General features: G+C 43.7%; 1 protein-coding gene across 2 annotated transcripts; it reads right to left on the bottom strand.

Moving 5' to 3' along the window:
* Positions 1 to 6,081: 6,081 nt before the first annotated feature.
* Positions 6,082 to 19,876, bottom strand: LOC138765652 (transmembrane protein 229B-like). 2 transcript variants are annotated; one of them, XR_011358616.1, is made up of 2 exons: positions 11,354 to 11,435; positions 6,082 to 8,456 (listed from the first exon to the last, which is right to left on the bottom strand). XR_011358616.1 is itself a non-coding variant. In XM_069942608.1 (2 exons), exons 1-2 carry the CDS (start codon positions 19,832 to 19,834, stop codon positions 7,975 to 7,977), a joined length of 507 nt encoding a protein of 168 aa, XP_069798709.1. In that variant the 5' UTR covers positions 19,835 to 19,876; the 3' UTR covers positions 6,082 to 7,974. The 2 variants fall into 2 exon arrangements, 1 of the variants encoding a protein (XP_069798709.1); XM_069942608.1 differs by lacking the exon at positions 11,354 to 11,435 and adding an exon at positions 19,810 to 19,876.
* Positions 19,877 to 21,817: the final 1,941 nt, after the last annotated feature.

Raw genomic sequence — 21,817 nt, 5'->3', positions numbered from 1 at the left:
CCTTTGTTTCATAGTAATGTTATGCTGTTATACCAATTATTTGGCTGTAGGAGTTGCTCCATGTACTACACTTGTACAAGCTTATGGGTTTAAAGCGAATGTACCAGTTCAATCTACATATTAAGTTTTTTTTATATGACTTTATGGGCACCGCCGCGCTGTTTCTGCTCTTGTGGTCGTTTGTTCAATCCACTGATAGATGAGGGGTTATTGGTGCACTGGGGACACTGGGCCCGCCTCCAGTGCACCAAACAACTTCATTTGCATATTATGAAAACTGCGCACATTGCGGAAACCAAGTGGCGGGTTAAATAAAGGACTGCACCAGTGGAATCAGCGCAGTGGTGCCCATGAGGTCGTATGAAAAGCATAAGCTGTGGATTGAACTGGTACTTTTGCTTTAAAGGGGTTATCCAGCGCTACAAAAACATGGCCACTTTTCCCCCTACTGTTGTCTCCAGTTCAGGTGCAGTTTGCAATTAAGCTCCATTTACTTCAATGGAACTGAGTTTCAAGACCCCACCCAATCTGGGGACAACAGTAGGGGGAAAGTGGCCATGTTTTTGTAGCGCTGGATAACCCCTTTAAGCCCATTCACTAGAATGGGGAGCAGTTCACTCCCAATACTAAGGGGAGAAAGTTATGGTACTTTTACACGGAGCGATAATTTGCCCGATTGCACGATTAACGATTTAGAATGAACAATGTTTTTTCATAACTATCAGCGTTTACACGGAACGATACATCGTACGGGAAAATCGTTTTGCGATCGCTTAAGCCTATCTCATACATAGGTGAAATCGTTGAAAGACTGTTTACATGGAACGATCTGCAAATTTTTTGCAAACAATCAACGACGATTTGAGAAGTTGTTGGAAGATCAAAATGAACGATTTCTCGCTTGTCGCTTGATCGTTCACTGCGTTTACATGTATGATTATCGTTCCGATTCGACCGTTATCGTGCAAATTCGAACGATAAATCGTTCCATGTAAAACCACCATAAGTCTAGTACGTGCTGTACTTAACCCCTTTTAAGTGAAACATGTTTGCTTATACATCCCAGTGTCTGACACTGAGATGAAAACTGAACACTTTATTGGATGTAACCTGGAGGAACCATCACAGACTGCAGGGCAATACTATACCTGGCCAGGCCGCTGAAGTATAAGGCACCACTTGCCTTGTACCTCATTGATACTACTAGTGACTTCTCAGCCATATTGTGGCTCCTGTGCCAGCGCAGTGGCACTCATCCTAGGAGTGCCCATATCACAGGACCGTTCCGTTCCAGAAAAAATAGAGACTATTGTTCTTGGAGCTGAGATGTTTATCGGAGCAGAACAACCAGTGTAAAGGAGTCAATTACCTCATTTGTCATTGGCGCAAATGTTAGTTTCTTAAAGGGGTTATCCAGGATTAGAAAAACATGCTTGCTATCTTCACAAAACAGTACTACTCCTGTCCTCGGGTGGTGTGTGGTATTGCACTTACACAAAAGGTGTTGAACCAGCGGCCCTCCAGCTGCTGCAAAACTACAATTCCCATCATGCTTTAGCGTTGACTGTCCAGGCATGATGGGAATTGTAGTTTTGGAACAGCTGGAAGGCCACATGGTTTGACACCCTGACTGCAGTGTGTTATGATCTGACCAATCTATTAGTACAGGGTATATTAGGAGTAGAAAGAAGGCAGGCTTATGGGTCTGCTGACATCTTAAAGGGGTTGTTCGCCCCCCAACTTATTTTCTTTCAAATTAACTGGTGCTAGAAAGTGGCAGAGATTTGTCATTTACTTTTATAAAAAAAAAATCTCAAGTCTTCCAGTACTTGTCAGCTGCTGTATGTCCTGCAGGATGTGGTGTATTCTCTCCAGTCTGACAGTGCTCTTTGTTGCCACCTCTGTCCGTGTCAGGAACTGTCCAGAGCAGTAGCAAATCCCCTAGAAAATGGCTCTTGCTATCAGGCTGGAAAGAATACAACTTCCTGCAGGACACACAGTAGCTGATAAGTACTTTAAGACTTAAGATTCTTTAATATAAGGAAATTACAAATCTCTGCCACTTTCTGGCATCAGTTGATTTGAAAGAAAAAATTTTTTGTGAACTACCCCTTTAACTGCTTGGCAGCCCTTGATTTGGCTAATATAAGTGCTTAAAATATACAGCGGTCTCGTATCTCTCTCTGCCAGCCCGGTGATTGACAAGCTGCTCAGGATACATGTCACCCCCTACTGGGCAGTGTCATAGTGTGTAAGAGGAAGGGTTACAACCAGCTGTCAAATTTTCATACATTTCCAGGAAGAGTAACAGAGGAACGACACAATACACCCTTCCAGAATGTTAAGTGAATGCGGCGGCATCTGCCAACATGTCAGGAATGCTGACAGCTCCCCTTTTAATGGCATCAAAAGCCCACAAAGCAGTTGCATATGAATACCCCCTACGTGTACATTCACACCTATAGTGTTTGCTGTGGATTTCATACTGTGTAAACCAATGCAAACAAATGACTGAACACAGCATAAAATCCGCACGTGTGGACGTACCCTTCAAGGTTCTGTTCGCTGTAGACTGGCCTACCAGATCCCTACAGTGTAGTAATATTTCCATATCATACCTCAGCGAGTATTCATTGTGGTAGAACAGGAAATAATATATAGAATACATATAATCTATCTGTGATTAATAGTATGATAATTATATATACAGGATATATTAGGGCATAGATGCACTTATAGGGTTCCATAAAGGTGAATGGCTGCTACCTGGCTTCGCCCATACATATACAGGCGGTGAGTCAGCTGTCGGATCTAGGGCAGGTGATGTCCTGGGGCTGTTGATCAGGAAGATGTGAGCAGGGCTTGGTGCTGTCTGATGGTTGGGAGACGCTGCCGGCAGAGGACGACCTGTTATTCTGAACTATATGTTTACTACTCGACAGGAATCTATGATGTATCACAAGATGGTTCGGCCTCTCCTGCCGTCCTGATCACACAGACTGTAGAGGGGTCGAAATTGTTGAGCTGTTACCCAATAGAATCTCAGTATCTTGTGTAAGTCAGGGCTGTCCGCCATGTCACATGTAGGTATCTGCACCAGGGGCGGACATACTATATGTGCAACTTGTGTCCTAGACAGAAGGGGGCACTACTATCTTATTAACATAACACCCCCTACTTACAGTCAGACGTATGCAAAGGATTGTGGGAAAGTGACGTTGTGTGAGTGACTACATATGGAGAGTGTAGGCCCTATTAGGCTACGTTTACACAGAGCGATAATTCGCCCGATTAACGATTTCAAAGTAACAATTTTTTTTATAACGATCAGCGTTTAGATGGAACGATATATCGTACAGAAAATTTGTTTTGCGATCGCTTAAGCCTATCTCGCACATAGGTAGAATCTGTGAACGACTGTTTACACGGAACGATCTGCGAATTTTTTGCGAACGATCAACGATGATTTATTAACATGTTTAAAGATCAAAACGAACGATTTTTAGCTAATCCCTTGAACGTTTGCTGCGTTTACACGGAACAATTATCGCTCAATGCGATCGTTATCGCGAAAATTCGCCCGATAATCGTTCCATGTAAACGTAGCATTACATTGAGCGATTAACGTGCAAAAACCTGTCAGAGCGATCGAACGCTAGTGATAACTTGCAATATAGTAGCGAACAATTTTAGCATTAATACATTCACAATCATTTTTGTGGTCATTATATGGTCGCTAATCGTTCGTGGCAAGAGAAAATGGTTGACGGAAAGATTTTTTATTACACGAACGGATTGGTGAACTATCAGCGAAAGGCCGACGAGGATTTTTCGACATGCTGGAAGATCACGATCAGCGACAATCCATGATTTTGTGATCGTCGTGCACTGACTTAACCCTATTACACCTATCGATGATCCTAGTTAGTTCTATTAGGGGGTCCAATTACATGGCCGATCATAAAGTGTAAACGAGCACTCGTTTACACGGGCAGACTATCGGGCCTTAGCACGGACATTAGCGATGTCCGTGCAGCCTTTGCCTTTACGGTAAAATAATAAAGTATTTACTCACCTTACCACGTTCCCTGGTGTCTGAGCTGTGTCTCTGGTGTCTCTGCCTTCTGGTCCTGCTTAGCCAATCAGTGGCTGTGATCCTGTCTCGGCCAGTGATTGGCTGAGTGGCTGTCAGTGCAGAGACTGGACCAGAAGGAAACCAAGCTGCAGCTGCCGAGATCAGGGAAGGCCTGAGGACACCGGGAACATTTTATACTACAATCATCAGCCGCCGGCCACGCGTCGCTATTACGCGTAGCGATGAGCACCCGACGCTTGTTGATTTTAGGTCTGGACCTAAAGAAGCGATCAGCCGGTGATCGTTTCATTAGCTTATTGTTCTCTCTATAATACGGAAAGATAATCGTTAAGCGATTTTTCATTTTCTCCAATTAACGATAAACGATCGCAACTGAGCGCTTTTGCAAACGACCTGAAACCGGTCACCAAAATACACGGAACGATAGTCGAGATTCACAATCATAATTACAATCGTTCCCATACTCTATACTCCCGTCTGATTCCAGTGAATGAACAATGTGTACATACACCAAACGTTTTGCAATCGATTGACAATGATTTTATGGTCAGCTCAAAAGATGCGATCAATGACACACGAACAAATTTTCGTTAGTCATTGCCGGCATACACACAGAAAGATGATCGCTTACGTTCAAACAATCTAATGATTTTTCTCACAATAATGTTTCCGGCTAAGGGGCCTCTGCAGTCTGTATCGGCCTCTGTCCTGAACCATCTGGTAGAACTGGTCACTGACTAAGGCCAATAAACCTCTACAGCACTGATCAGAACAGGAAGAGGAAATGACGTGTTAGTATTCACTTATTGGTTCCTCATATGTCACTTCCTGCCATATATACTTTTATATATGGGAGATATACTAACTAGAGATGAGCACAACTAGAGCATGCCCGAGTCTGATCGTTCAGCATTTGATTATCGGTGACTGGCTGGATAACATGGACACAGCCATAGCACTATAGCTGTCTCTTTTATAGGCTATTACATAGGCTGTGATACAGGCCCTCTGGCATTCACTTTGATGGAGCTTTTTAGCTGGCTGTGTTACAGAGACACTTTAGCTATCCCTTCTATTGTACTCTGGATCTGTCATTTTTAGCACCTGCTATGTAATGGGGGCACTGCCGCTGTGTTATGGGCCCTTTGGCAATCCCTTTCATTGTGTACTCTAAAAGGCAGTATTATGGGGGTACCTCACTTTCCAGGAACTGTCCAGAGCAGCAGCAAAGCCCCATAGAAAACCTCTACTGCTCTGGACAGTTCCTAACATGAACAGAGGTGGCAGCTGAAAAGAATACACCACTTCCTGCAGGACATACAGCAGCTGATGAGTATGGGAAGATTTGAGATTTTTAAATAGAAGTAAATTTACAAATCTCTATAACTTTCAGAAATTATTTGATTTAAAAGACAATATTTTCGCTGGAGTACCCCTTTAACAAAAATAATTTGAAAAGTTATTCGAATAGCTGATATTTCTTTATAATGGGGCACCTGACATGGCCTCGGTACATGCACAGCATATGATCTACCATCATGTGTGTTTATGATTCCGGAGAGAAGACAAGGAAGATTCCTCCAGGCGGGTTATACAAATACCAATATTTACTCACCTGCTGGCAGGGCAATTCATGTGAAGAATAGACAAGGTGCTTGTATTCTGTTATATCACTGCTCTACTGTCTCCGCTGGAGAGAGTCCCATTGCTCCACATTACAGCGAATGGTTATGTTTAGTCTAAACACATCCAGACTTGCACTGATAAGCTTCTTATACAGTCAGAGATACATTTTACTGATACCCTGCATACATATCGAATTCAATGATATAATTCTCCTCACTTACAGTCACCACTAGGGGGAGCTTACTGCATACTGTGTATACACGGAACTGAAAAAAGCCTGCTTTTCTGTGGTCACTATCTGAAGGAGTATTTGTCGCACCTTCACACCAATGTAGTGATGAGATGAAAGCACAGTCATATTTACAACATAAATAATAATTTATTGAAGTTCTAGTCACATAAATATACAAAGAAAATGGTGCAAGAATATAGAATATCTCAGTAACTAGCTCTTTTGAGAATGAAAAGAGAGAACTACTGGTTCCTAATATAGTCCCTGCTACAATTTGGTCCCTATGAGGTGTCGGTCACAGCTCTGACTGATCTATTTTCATGGCAGTGATCTCTGCTGATAGACCCCCAACACACGGAGAGGAAGCAACATAAGCAAATGGTTCCCGGCTGCTGACATCACTACCTGCAGCCCTGGAGCAAAATGGATACAGCTTACTAAAGTCCCCCTTACACATCAGATATCACAGGGCTGCCTATTGCTGTTAATGGAGCTGCTCTAGTTTGCATTTATATGGAAGCGATGCTTCTATGTTTTCTTGGCAGTCCTCAGGTTTCATCAACCTTCTCCGGGCAGTGGGATTCAAATGTCTTCAGGCTTCCCGATACACATGTATGTTTGGCACAGCCAAATGTTCATGTGTTCTCTATGAGCAGGGATATGCTGAAGCAAGAAAGTTATGGCCCTATCTTTTCTCTCCAAGAACAAAAGGGTCAGACAGTTAAAGGGGAACTCCAGATAGGGAAAATTATTATTATAGATATCTCTGTATAATGTATTACCAGGTCTGTGCAATGGTAGTTGTTTGAAATCCAGGAAGTGAAGAAAACTGTGCTCCCTGCAATCCACTCTGTCTCCTGCTCCCTCTGCTGCCCCCCCCCCACTGGAGACAAAGATCATGTGACCACTATTTCGCATTTAGTTTGCTTGTTGAGTACAGGCTGAGGATGCAGACTTGACAAGGTGTGGAACATGGGAGGAGTGGGGCAGGGCAAAGCTTGAGTGGGAGGGGTAGGGTTATGCCTTTCTTTGTATAATTGCTCTTCTTGTCTAGTCGTGAAGTTGTCCGTGCTCACAGATCCATGCGCACGGACACTTTTACAGCCCATTGCCTTCTATTGGGCCATTCAGACATTCCGTGATTTCACGGATCTGTGATCCGTGACGTAAAAAAATAGTACACATCATTACTCGGAACGGATGCACGGAAAGGATTCCCCATAGAAATCAATGAGATCCGTGTTTTTCACGGATCTACACGGATGTGACATCCGTGTTCGTCCGTGAAAAATACGGATGTGATGTAATCAATGTAATATAAAATGCTTTAAAACAGATCCATGAAAAAAACGAACACGGATGCAAAACGGACTGTTTTGCACGGATCACGAAGGTAGCTAGCAGACCACAATCCTGGACCAAGAAAAACACTGAACGTGTGAATGCAGCCTAACAGCAAAATAATGGCTTCCATAAGTGACGGTCTGTACACTGCTTATGGAGTCACATACAGAGGCCACGCCTCCTCCCGCCTGGCCGCACCTGGCCTTTTCTGTGGTGTACACCTGGGCGCATTTAGATAAATATCCCTCATTGTGCAAATATGTCCAGTATATAGAATAGTATATAAAAATAGGGGATGACCAAGATTAGAAAATAGCATCTTTTTTTTCTTCTTCCAAGAATAGCGCCACTCTTGTCCATTGGTTAGGCCTGGTATTGCAGCCCAATCCATTCACTTCTATTGGAACATGAAAAAAATCTATCAATCCATTTATCTATATAATTACATTGCTCTAAAACATGGAGGGCACCCAGAAATTACAACTAAACTTCCTTCATCCCACACACAGAGTGTGGATAGCGTTGTCTGGCACTGACTGTATCTGTGTCGTTCACTTGAAGGGTACGCCAAATATTCTCAAGTCATTAATCAGTCTTCTTCAGGTATGGGCTCAGCGCCTCTTCCGTGGACTCAGTTCTTCACATTTAGGATGTAGCATTTGACCAAGATGGAGACCTAGGCCACCTTCAGAATCTCGGGTTCCCAGCTCCCTTCCAGACGCAGCCGCAGTGTGTGCCAGATCACCATTTTCTCCAGGATAACACAGCCCATGAACCAGAAGGGGGCGTACTCCAGAGTCACCAGGCCCCTGTAGTTATATCTATAGTGACTGTAGTCCCATGGACACGCACCAAAACACTTAAGGATCCACCCGGAGCTGAACTCACACAGGTAGACCCAGAGAGTGTACAGAAGGGAGCGCACAATGAAGCCACATTGGAACCTCAGTGTCAGGTAGATATACTCCACTCCCAGCATTGCTGCTCCATAGATGAAGAGCGCCCAAACGCTGGACACGCCTCGAAGTCTCCAGTCTCTGTGGCTGGCGATAAAGTCAAAGAAGGCAGTGAAGAGGATCTCACACACATAGCCATGGATGGCATAGATGTAGAAGCGAGGGAGGAGGCCTAGAGGCTCTGCAGAGTCCATGGTGAAACCTGTAAAAAAAAAAAACCCTGATGAGTACTATAGAGGAAACCTGTAGGGGTGTAGCTATAAGGGTCAGAGGTAGTAGATGAACCAAAATCATGGTGCTTTATGGGGCCAAAGACCCCTTTTCTTCATAGTTAGACATAAAGGGGGAGATTTATCAAACATGGTGTAAAGTGAAACTGGCTCAGTTGCCCCTAGCAACCAATCAGATTCCACCTTTCATTTTCTAAAGAGTCTGTGAGGAATGAAAGGTGGAATCTGATTGGTTGCTAGGGGCAACTGAGCCAGTTTCACTTTACACCATGTTTGATAAATCTCCCCCAAATACTATAAATGATTGAATGTGGAGGTCCTTGTACAGATTTTACACTGGGGACTGAAAGTTTAAAGGGTAAATTACTCCTATTTATGCTGCGTTTACACGTAACGGTTATCGTGCGAATTTGCACAATAACGATCGAATTCGGACGATAATCGTACGTGTAAACGCAGCCAACGATCAAACGACGAGCGAAAAATCGTTCATTTTGATCTTTGAACAGGTTCTGAAATTGTCGTTGATCGCTCGCAAAAAATTCGCAGATCGTTCCATGTCAACAGTCGTTCGCCGATTTAACCAATGTGTGAGATAGGCTTAAGCGATCGCAAAACGAATTTTCCGTACAATATATCGTACCTTCTAAACGCTGATCGTTATAAAAAAAAAAATCGTTACTCCAACATCGTTAATCGTACGATCGGGCGAATTATCGTTACGTGTAAACGCAGCATTAGAAATCTCAAGTCTTCCAGGACTTATCAGCTTCAGTATGTCCAGCGGGAACTGGTTTAATTTTTTCCAGTCTGACACAGTGCTCTCTGCTGCCACCTCTGTCCATGTCAGGAACTGTCCAGAGAAGGAGAGGTTTTCTATGGGGATTTGCTGCTACTCCTGTTTCAGACAGAGGTGGCAGCAGAGAGCACTGTGTCAGACTGGAAAGAATACACCACTTCCTGCAGGACATACCGCAGCTGATAAGTACTGGAAGACTTGTTTTAATAGAAGTAAATAACAAATCTGTATAACTTCCTGTCACCACGTGATTTGAAAGAAAAATAATTTTGCCGGAGTACCCCTTTAAGGTTGAACCTTTGAATGTTATCTGGATGCTCTGATGCTGGATCGAGAATGCTGTGAGACAGGGAGTGAAGCCCTTATGCGTGTGCTTCTTCCTCTCAGCACTGGGGTCCTAAATGTTCTTTTGACATGCCCCATCCTTATTAGACTCCCATTCAATGTAAGTACCACAGCCCCTCCAAAAAGTTGTTCAGACCCCTCATTGATCTAATATTGATTGTCAGTCCAGAGGAGAGGCCATCAATTAAAAAAAAAAACCCCTTTAATTACATATCTACAGTCCATCTGCTTTACACATTTAAATAGATCTGTCGATACAATAAATTGTAGGTTGAAATATGGACAAGAGCAACCACACAACTACCTGATCACAGCAGATCTGTTGTCTCAGGGTGTGTTTACACAGAGACATTTATCTGACAGATCTTTGAAGCCAAAGCCAGGAATAGATTTGAAAAGAGGATAGATCGCAGTTTTTCCTTTATGACCTTTTCTCTGTTTATAGTCTGTTCCTGGCTTTGGCTGCAAAGATCTGTCAGATAACTCTGTCTGTGTAAACACACCATTATACCTTCGGCGATCAGCTGTGACTGGTGTTGGTTATTCCTTCAGGACAAGACTCTCTTTCATGGCGGCCTCTGCTGGTAAAACTGCGGCACTACATCCCAGCCATTTCAAGTGTCTTTTCTGTCACTAGTTTAATGAAACATATTATGATGATATATGATCACTCCGAATGACTAAACATTGTTGTACCTTCAGTCAAGAACAGGTCTCTGAGTCCTCAGGATAGTTCGCCGTCCCTCACTGACAGATCTCTCTCTCTATATGCATATAGGTATACATAGTGAAAAGATCCCTTTAAGTGGGCCAGGTCTGTTACCTAAGACATCTGTATATCATAATTTGGACTTGGGTTATCTTCACGACACCACCCCTTAAAGGGGTACTCCAGTGAATATCTTTTTCTTTTCAAATAAACTGGTTTCAGAAAGTTATATAGATTTGTAATTTACTTCTATTTAAAAATCTCAAGTCTTTCCATACTTATCAGCTGCTGTATGTCCTGCAGGAAGTGGTATATTCTTTCCAGTCTGACACGGTGCTCTCTGCTGCCACCTCTGTCTGAGACAGGAACTGTCTAGAGCAGCAGCAAATTCCTATAGAAAACCTCTCCTGCTCTGGACAGTTCTTGTCTCAGACAGAGGTGGCAGCAGAGAAAACTGTGTCAGACTGGAAATAATACACTTCCTGCAGGACATACAGCAGCTGATAAGTACCGGAAGACTGAATATTTTTAAACAGAAGTAAATTACAAATCTATATAACTTTCTGAAACCAGTTGATTTGAAAGAAAAAGAAAACCCCTTTAAAGGTGGACATATCACCAATATAGACAGACATCAGATACCTCATGCCATTACACTATAGTAAAGTAAAAACACAATTTCTGTGTGTGATGGTAGCAAGTGAACAAGCACCAGCTGCCTTATGATGGTCAGTCCTCTATAGCAGGGATAGGGAGCCTTGGCTCTCCAGCTGTTGCAAAACTACAACTCCCATCATGCCTGGAAAGCCAAAGCTTTAGGCATGATGGAAGTTGTAGTTTTGCAACAGCTGGAGAGCCAAGGTTCCCTACCACTGGCCTATAGAGTCCCAAGGTACTAAGACTTAGAAAGTACCGGATAATGTGTGACCTATACAAGGATGATATACTGTGTACGATCTAGCACCTGCACCGCTGGAGGAGGAGGAGGAGCGGGAGAGAAGTGTTTGTTGTGTTACCTGAGACGTCCCGGTGTCTGGAAGGTGACCGGCCTCCTCAGGTATGTCAGGTTCACAGTCTCTTCTCTGACAGAGTCTTCTGTCCTGTCTCAGGATTTGTCTTATGTACCCACAGCTCACCCCTCCCTCCTGGATGTACCCACACCTCACCCCTCCCTCAATCTTTTCTGTCGGCTGCCAGAATAGGTGGCACGGCCAGGATGTTACAGTATGTACACACAAAACACACAAAGTCAACACTTTAATGCTAAAATAATGAGCATACTCTGCTCCCGGCCCGATGCAGTGTTACCGCGGAGGGCTCCTTGTTACATTATCACCGATTATTTACATAAAATACTGTGGGGTATCACTATGTGACTTCCATATTCCCCACACACATGTATACAGGTCCGGCGTCAGCACAGGGCTTACCCGGGCAAGTGCTGGGGTCCAGACAGGGAGAGGGGCCCAGTCTTCGAATGTTCAGCCCGCTAACCGTAGTGCGGGGTGAGGGGCTGAACATCAGAAGACATGGAAGACAGAGCAGGCTCTACAGAGAGGAAAGGGTGAAGGACCTGATCACATGACCCGAAGGTCCTCAACCTTATATTGTGGAGAGCAGCCCGACAGAAAGGAAGAGGGAGAAGACTGAGCTGTAACTGCTGTGTGTCAGTGTCTGAGCGTGCCAGACGGAGCAGGACCTACAGAGAGAGAGAGAGAGAAAAGGGTGAAGGACCTGATCACATGACCCAAAGGTCCTCAACCGTACAGTGTGGAGAACAGCCCGACAGAAAGGAAGATGGAGAAGACTGAACTGTAAGTGCTGTGTGTCAGTGTCTGAGCGTGTCAGACAGAGCAGGACCTACAGAGAGAGAGAGAAAAAAGGGTGAAGGACCTGATCACATGACCCAAAGGTCTTCAACCGTACAGTGTGGAGAACAGCCCGACAGAGAGGAAGATGGAGAAGACTGAGCTGTAAGTGCTGTGTGTCAGTGTCTGAGCGTGTCAGACGGAGCAGGACCTACAGAGAGAGAGAAAAAAGGGTGAAGGACCTGATCACATGACCCAAAGGTCTTCAACTGTACAGTGTGGAGAACATCCCGACAGAGAGGAAGATGGAGAAGACTGAGCTGTAAGTGCTGTGTGTCAGTGTCTGAGCGTGTCAGACGGAGCAGGACCTACAGAGAGAGAGAGAGAAAAGGGTGAAGGACCTCCTGATCACATTACCTGAAGGTCCTTAACCTTACAGTGTGGAGAACAGCCCGACAGAGAGGAAGATGGTGAAGACTGAGCTGTAAGTGCTGTGTGTCAGTGTCTGATTGTGCATAGTGGATGGATGAGAGGCCCGCTGAGGCTCTGTAGCCCGAGGGCTCGCAAAAACCAGGAGCCGGCCCTGCATGTGTATACTATACAACTATACAATGCCCACACTTCGAGGATGGCCTTGTGGCTTAGTAACATCATTACAAATATGTAAATCACAGATGTGGTATAACACAATGTTTAGTTGCTGAACAGCCTGGCATCCTAAAACTAAGGATAATGGCGGATCAAGAGAAAGTCCTTATAGATTGTACCAAGCTGTGGGACATGGCTAATACAGAGTAGACACGGCGCCAACAAGAAAGATGCCAGTTGTATCAATGGAAAGATTATAAAAGCCCAACATGGAGGGTGGCAAAAAGATGTTGGTTGTTCCCAGTTATTAGGTACAAGCAAAAAAAAAAAGGGGAAGGTAGTAAAAGGAAAACATGAGAGATGAGTGAACCTCGAGCACGCTTGGTGCATCAGTATAGGAATATTCTTATAAAATAGAAAATGCTCATCATAACAAGAGAAACAAATGGATGAAACCAGGGTGTTTGTTACTAAACAGTAATAAAAAGGATAAATGAAATATATATAAAAAAACTCAGCATAAAAGACAGCACTTAGGATGGGTTCACACTGCATTTTTTCCAATCTTTTTTTATTTTTCTCCCGTCCATTTTATGCAAAAAAACGGATGAAAAAACTTGCATTTGTGGCATCTGCTTTAATTCGTTTTTCTATTGACTTCCATTATAGAGAAAGGGATCAAAAAATGCATACTTTTTTTTAGCCTACACAAACATGGTTGACAACATTTTTGTGTACGCTAAAAAAAATAAAAAATTTTTTTTCCTTTTTTTTTTTAAATAGTGGAATGGTCAATGGAAAAACGAAATGCAAAAACACAGTGTGAGCCCAGCCTAACACCAAAACAGAAGAAAACAGGGATATGTGGGCTAAAGAGAAAGAATTGTGGGGTGTGGGGGATTGGATGCAAGTGATACTCAATAATCTGCACTGGTCAAAGAAAAGATGCGGGAACTTGTGTTTGGTGCCGTCCTAATGAAACCTATATGGGTGGTGCCACAAAAGGATAATTACTAGGGATGAGCGCAACTCGAGCAAGTTGGGTCTGATTGTTCTGCATTTGATTACCAGTGGCTGAAGAGGTTGGATGCAGCCCTAGGGAGTCCAGGAAAACAGCCTATCTACTGCTGGACACAGCTTATGGCCTATGGCTGCTACACATTAAAGGCATAGCAATGTCGCAAATGGTACAAATGCCGCCACAAAATAAATGTCTTTTGAAATGCTTACTCTGAGGAGAATTATTTGAGGGGTGTTATTCCCAATAAAGAGGTCATTTGGGGTAAATCTGGGAAAAAAAATATTTTCAAATCAACTGGTTTCAGAGAGTAATATATAGATTTGTTTCTATTTAAAAATATCAATATATCCAGTACTTATCAGATGCTATATGTCCTGCAGGAAGTGGTGTATTTGTTCCAGTCTGATACAGTGCTCTCTGCTGCCACCTCTGTCCATGTTAGGAACTGCCCAGAGTAGCAGGAAATCACCATAGAAAACCTCTCCTGCTCTGGACAGTTCCTGTCATGGACAGAGGTGGCAGCAGAGAGCACTGTGTCAGACTGGAACAAATACACCACTTCCTGCAGGACATACAGCAGCTGATAAGTACTGGAAGACTTGATATTTTTTTAATCTATATAACTCTCTGACACCAGTTGATTTGAAAATATTTTTAGTACTGAGATTTTTAAATAGAAGTAAATTACAATTTCCCCCTTTAACTTAAGCACACACAGTGCCATTACCAACCTAGTCTATGGATGGAGAAGAGGAGGATAGGAAGAATACACTTATATCCACTAATTGAATCGTTTCCATCCATGAGTGGCCGGGCGTGGCTCCTAATTCACACTGGGATGTGCAGCAGCGATGCCGAGGCTGACAGGATTAGGAAGACCTTACACAATGCTGTGAATATGAAAGGTGATGACACTAAAATCGGAGTATTGTTTCATGTGATCACATACAATGTTCCTTTCCTGACGCTGATGCGGGTCGGATTACGCTGCCTTATTAATTGCAGGCAGGATTAACCCCTCGAAGGCAGTCTATCAACAGATATATGGCACGTAAACCACAGGCGGCAATAAATCCTGACAGGCTTTCCCATTACTGAGGAGCTTCAGCGGTAAGTGGTGCCAAAAAGTGCCAGAAATTTGTAATTTACTTCTATTAACAAAAAAATCTTATGTCTTCCAATACTTATCAGCTGCTGCATGTCCCGATGGCCCGCAAAGACCTGGAGCCAGCCGTGACTAAACCAGCGTTCATCATGGTTCTCTAGCAACAACATTGTCGGTTTTTCCCATGCAGGCACACACTTGCCTGGATTTAGGGTTTGTATTATCTCCTGTACATATCAGTGTTTGTCAGACACGTTCTATATACGCTGACAGCAATGCAATACCAAATAAACTCTCCACCTTCCTCCATGATGCACACACCTATGTGCCCACCGATGAATCATACCATACCAGTCATTCTCGTCTGAGCTGGGATACAGATGAGGTTAGAAGGACACAGAACCCAGAGTTACAATAGGGTAAGAACACCTCCATGTTTTCTGGGCCTTAGTTTGGTTCTGCTGCTAGAACATTCAGCTATTATGGGACCCTTGAAGGCAGAAGGACCAGCTCTGGTTGGTGCCATCCACTTTCTAAAGCAGAGATGGGGAACCTACGGCTGTCCAGCTGTTGCAAAACTACAATTCCCATCATGCCTGGGCAGGCATGATGGGAATTGTAGTTTTGCAACAGCTGGAGGGCCTAAGGTTCCCCATCCCTGTTCTAAAGCTTTCCTGTTAATGTGTATGGCGGCCTCCAGACTCTACTCCAGGGATAGGGAACCTTCGGCCCTCCAGCTGTTGCAAAACTACAACTCCCATCATGCCTGGACAGCCAAAGCTAAAGCTAAAGTTGTAGTTATCAGTAATACCACCCTAAGAGGGAATGTAACACAATAGGACTATGTTCACACTGTGTATAAACAACGGTCGTTGTTGTTCATGTTCCTGTGGCCGATGTTACCATCGGCCACAGGAACATGTTGCGCCATGCGGGAACGTTGGGGTGTACGTGCAATCCAAATAACCATTGAAGTCCATGCAATCTACAGCTGTCAGAACGGCCATACATTGTGTGGACAGAGCGGGTACAACGGACGTTTTTCCTGCATAAGTAGCTGCAAATAATTGACAATAGGGATGGTCCGAACCTGCCGAGGTTCGGGTTCGTATGAACCCGAACGCTCGGCATCAGATTCCCGCTGTCTGCCCGCTCCGTGCAGCGGGTGGATACAGCCTGAGGACCGCCTGGAAAACTGGGATACAGCCTATGGCTATGGCTGTATCCCATTTTTCCAGGCGGTCCTCCCGCTGTATCCATCCTCTCCACGGAGCGGGCAGACAGCGGGAATAATTTCCAAGAGTTCTGGTTCATACGAACCCGAACCGAAGCAGGTTCGGACCATCCCTAATTGACAAGTCAATTATTTGTGTGGCCGTAAGGGAGCAACGGCCATTGTTCAATTCAGTGTGTGAACAACGGCCGTTTTTCCCCATAGAGGTCAATGCAGTGCATTATTTTAAGGCAAGAATGGCCGTTGTTAATCGCCAACAACAGCTGTTTTTGTCTTAAAAAATGCACAATGTGAACATAGCCTAGAACTGTCTCCCCGTGCCTGTAGTGAGTGGCGGGACATCACAGACCCCCCAATGGCATCATGGTTGCTATGGTTACCAGGTTGGTCGAGATGTAAAGGCCCGGCATCTATAATGAAGCCTCTGCAACCACATGTATGTGACTTTTATAACTTCTTGCCCTGAAATTACCTTTGTCCCCTTAACCTTCTTACAGGGATCGAAACCCTTCAGATTAGGAAACCCTTTCGCCGTACGTTGTGTATTACAAGTATATAGACAATGAAGGAATGCCGTCCTGTCAGATGCTTATACCGAATGGAATAATAATTATACCTCTCTCCATACATATAGGTCACTGACTGGCGCTTCTTCACCGCTGCAATATTGTGCAAGGAAAACTCCTCCCCGTGAGGAAAAGAGTTCTGACACTCCTGAAATGAAGCTGTAAAGCCTCCGGCGCGTCTGTCATGTCAGTGGAGAGCGGCCAAGAATCTACAACTACAGCCAAAGAAGTATATGTATTATTGCGTTTTTTTTTTTTTTGTTTTTTTTTTAGAAAACAGCGCCACACCTGTCCACAGGCTCGGAGAGGTACTGCAGTTCAGTCCTATTCAGTTAAAGGTGTTATCCAGCAAAAATCTTTTTTTTTTCAAATTCACTGGTTTCAGAAAGTTATATAGATTTATAATTTACTTCTATTTAAAAATCTCATGTCTTCCAGTACTTATCAGATGCTTTATGTCCTGCAGGAAGTGGTGTATTCTTTTCAGTCTGACACAGTGCTCTCTGATGCCATCTCTGTCTGAGACAGAAACTGTCCAGAGCAGTAGCAAATCATGTAGAAAACCTCTCCTGCTCTGGGCTGTTGTGGCAGCAGAGAGCACTGTGTCAGACTGGAAAGAATACACCACTTCCTGCAGGACATACGGCAGCTGATAAGTACTGAAAGACTTGAGATTTTTAAATAGAAGTAAATTAGAAATCTATCTAACTTCTGAAACCAGTTGATTTAAAAGAAAAAGATTTTCACTGGATAAACCCTTTAAGAAGAAGTACTAGACACAACCTATGGAGAGATGTCTAAAGAAAGACGCCACGTTTACTCTAATCCTGTGCAGTATGTCATAGGAAAAACATAATGCCTTCCTGTTGTGTAGGTCCATGTAGCTAACATCTGCAATGTCCAGGATTGGAGATGACCTGACCATTTAACCTCTTAGATGCCACAGCCATTACCAACTATGGCAGGAGAGTTAACTGGAGGAGAGTTAAACCCTATGGCCCCCACTTTCTCATTGTGACCATCCAGTCCTCTAGTGGGATATACTGTAAAGTAAGTCCATTATTTGCAATGTCTAGATCTGGACATGACCCCTTAGATGCCGCAGTCCATAGCTTTAGCCTTAAAGGTGTTTTACCACCATAGACACTTATGCCTTATTTACAAGATATCGAATAAGATCCGATCGCAGGGGATATGACTGCTGGGACCCTCAAGAATCACAAGCACATGATTTCTGAACAAGCAGTAGTATGCATACTTAACCCCCTCTCCATTCATTGTCTATGGGAATATTAATAGCCTTGTACAGCCCTCAGCTATCTTCAGCTCTCCCATAGACAGTGATGGGGCCTAATTCTCTCCAGGTGACAGATGGGAAATATAGAATTTCAAAATGTCCAGGATGACCTCCCCCCTCTCCAACAAGCTCCATGGGGGGTGGGGGGAGATTTATCAAACTTGTTGTAAAGTGAAACTGGCTCAGTTGCCCCTAGCAACCAATCAGATTTCACTTTTCATTCTTCACACATTCCTTGGAAAATTAAAGGTGGATTCTGATTAGTTACCAGAGGCAACTGGGCCAATTCTACTTCACACCAGTTAGATAAATCTGCCCCCATATCTCTAATTTTGGTGTTTATATGTGACATCCCCCTAGTAGGCCCCAATGTGGAGCCTTCATCCTGCACCGTGCGCACCGCTCTACCGTCACCCTCCTGATGTTGATTTTGGCTTATAGTTCCCAGCATGACTGACAGCTCCTTCCGCACGACGTGAATAATATTTGCATTGCGTCGGCTTATGAGAAATAATGATAACAGTGGGATGCTTCGCTTTGTTCTGTAATGTTATCCCATTTGTGTTGATGCTGGAGTGACGGGTATTATGGGGGCTCGTCCGGGATGATAGAACCGTTAGAATAATGTCATCCAAAACCAATAATGAACCAGTGCCTAGGAATGGCATACACATAGTACAGCCCTATAATGTGCCGGAAGGCACTGCATACATATTTATACAGCTACTATCCAAGCCAATACATAGGCTAATGTGCAACCTGTGCAGGTGCATCACCGGCTGTGCCAGGAGTATGGGAGATCTCATCTATATACTGCTATGGGATCAATTGTAACAACTGTCAGTGCATCTTCAATACACTGCCCCTATAATTTGTGGGGGAACTCGCATCAAGGGTCCATTCCCTCAGCAGCGCCACCACAGGAGAATTGAAGCATTGCATGATGAACATGGAAATTAAAGGGGTACCCCGACTTTTTTTTCCCCCAAATCATCTGGTTTCAGAAAGTTATATAGATTTGTCATTTACGTTTGTAGTAGTTTGAAGTTTGTCTATTTAAAAATCTCAAGTCTTCCCATACTTATCAGCTGCTGTATGTCCTCCTGCATGAAGTGGTGGATTCTTTCCAGTGTGACACAGTGATCTCCAGAACTGTCCAGAGCAGTAGAGGTTTTCTGTGGTGATTTGGTACTATTTTGGACAGTTCCTGACATGGACAGAGGTGGCAGCAGAGAGCATGGTGTCAGACTGGAAAGAATCCACCACTTCCTGCAGGACATACAGCGGCTGATAAGTATGGGAAGACGGGATTTTTAAATAGAAGTAATTTACAGATCTATATAACTTTCTGAAACCAGTTGATTTGAGAGAAAAAAAAAATGCTGGAGTACCCCTTTAATGGACCACCTGCATCACAGCTGTTAAAGGGGTTGTCCAGCGCCACAAAAACATGGCCACTTTTCCCTCTTTCTTGTCTCCAGGTCAGGTGCGGTTTGCAATTAAGCTCCATTTACTTCAATGGAACTGAGTTTGAAACCCCACCCAATCTGGGGACAATAGAGGGGGAAAGTGGCCATGTTTTTGTAGCGCTGGATAACCCCTTTAAACTCAGGCCCTCCAGCTGTTACAAAACTACAATTCCCATCATGCCTTTAGCTTTGGCTGTCCAGGTATGATGGGAATTGTAGTTTAGAGAGCCTGAGTTTGACATCCCTGTTCTACATACTGCATGAAAGTATTGGGTCCTCCGGAGCTAAACCTGGCTGAACAGATGAGGACAGACCCCAGCAAGATAGTATATGTGAGAATGGTATCGCTAAACCATACAGCCCCTTTAAGAGATACCAGATTACCTGGGAGATCTTGGCGTCTTCCCATGTAGTCTCATGGCCTGCAGTCATGTAGGACGTTGTGCACCTACACAGGCCGCAGATGAAAGTGTCCCTGTACTTGGCTTTGTTCCCATGTACTCCACCCAGGAGAAGCAGCTTTTATCTGAGACATCCAGCTTTACATTTGAGACATGTAACCACATAGATAAGGTGACTTAAGGTTATCAGATACTAGAGCGCTGCGGCTTCTGATGCTGTTACATATGTCAGTACATCAGGGAACTGCCTGAATATCAGTCGCCTTATAGTAGGTAATTATTATCCATTAGGAGCCATTAAAGTGGTACTCCAGCGAAAATCTCTTTCAAATCAACTGAGAAAGTTATATAGATCTGTAATTTACTTTTATTTAAAAATCTCATGTCTTCCAGTACTTATCAGCTGCTGTATGCCCTGCAGGAAGTGGTGCATTCTTTCAAGCCTGACACAGTGCTCTCTGCTGCCACCTCTGTCCAGAGCAGTAGCAAATTCCCATAGAAAACCTTTCTTGCTCTGGACAGTTCCTGTCTCAGACAGAGGTGGCAGTAGGGAGCACTGTGTCTGATTGCAAAGAAAACACCACTTCTTGCAGGACATACAGCAGCTAAAAGGTATGGGAAGACTTGAGATTTTTAAATAGAAGTAAATTACAAATCTATATAGCTTTCTGAAACCAGTAGATTAAAAAAATATATATATTTCGCTGGATAATCCCTTTAAGCTACAGGAGCAATCTCATAGCAACCCGCAGGGCTGCAATAATAAGGACTGCAGAAGAGCCTGGTGATGAATCTACAAGACAGGCTGGAGTGTTATATGGGACTGTAAGCAGGAATAGTGTGTAAGGTTAGATACAGGGTTTAGATACAGACAGCTTTGGGTCAAGGGAAGACAGTACAAACAGGAAATTACATCCAAGTAGGTCTTGGGTGTAGGGATAATGGCGCCACCTAGTGGACAGATTTGTGCATTACAATAAATAAAAGTCTTTACATTCAAAGATGTGTTTTCATATTGGATAAATGTTGCAGTTTTTGCCACCCTGTCATTGCACGCACTCCTAGTCTCTGGACTGAGCAGAGGAGCTGTAAAAACAATACACTTTTCATTATTTTTTTTTCTTTTAAATCAACTGGTGTCAGAAAGTTATATAGATTTGTCATTTACTTCTATTAAAAAAATCTCACGTCTTGCAGTACTTATCAGCTGCTGTGTGTCCTGCAGGAAGTGGTGTATTCTCTCCAGTCTGACACAGTGTTCTCTGCTGCCACCTCTGTCCATGTCAGGAACTGTCCAGAGCAGTAGCAAATCCCCATAGAAAACCTCTCCTGCTCTCCAGACTGAAATACATACACACAGGACATACAGCAGCTCATAAGTACTGGAAGACTTGATATTTTTACATAGAAATAAAGTACAAATCTTTTTTTTTTTTTTTTACACTTTAAAAGGCGTTCCAGGATTGGAAACAGTGCCACACTTGTCCTTAGTTTGTTTGTGGAATTGCATCTCTGTTCCAATGAAGTGAAGTGAAGTTTTAATACCACACATAACCTGAGGACATGGGTGGCGCTGTTGTTGAAAGAAAGCAACTATCTTTTTCTAATCCTGAATAACTCCTTTACGAGTGACCCTAGGAACCTAGCCTTCATATTGAGGCTTGTCTAAGGGGTTCTCCACTTTTAGACATTCTCTACTTGTTGGAAGGATTCCATGACTATAAACAGATCACAAAGTGTCCTCTTGCTAGGACCCCCAGAGATCAGCTGTAATTTGTGAGAAAACCTGGTAGTAATACAGCGCCACCACAGGCGAAATTAGGCATTACATGGTGCATATTCACATCAATGAGTTGACTGTGCACTGTAGTACAGGAAATGGGGAATGCTGGTATAACCCTGTGCAAATCAATCATCTGACCTGGGTATAGGAGGAACCATCTAGTAACTGGTGCCCTGCAAATGTTCCCTCTAAATAGCTGGCCCCCAAT

Source organism: Dendropsophus ebraccatus, chromosome 10 (assembly GCF_027789765.1).
Source record: "Dendropsophus ebraccatus isolate aDenEbr1 chromosome 10, aDenEbr1.pat, whole genome shotgun sequence".
Classification (NCBI taxonomy): Eukaryota; Metazoa; Chordata; class Amphibia; order Anura; family Hylidae; genus Dendropsophus; species Dendropsophus ebraccatus.
The sequence above is the reverse complement of the archived record's forward strand: the minus strand, read 5'-3'. Positions and strand labels throughout refer to the sequence as shown.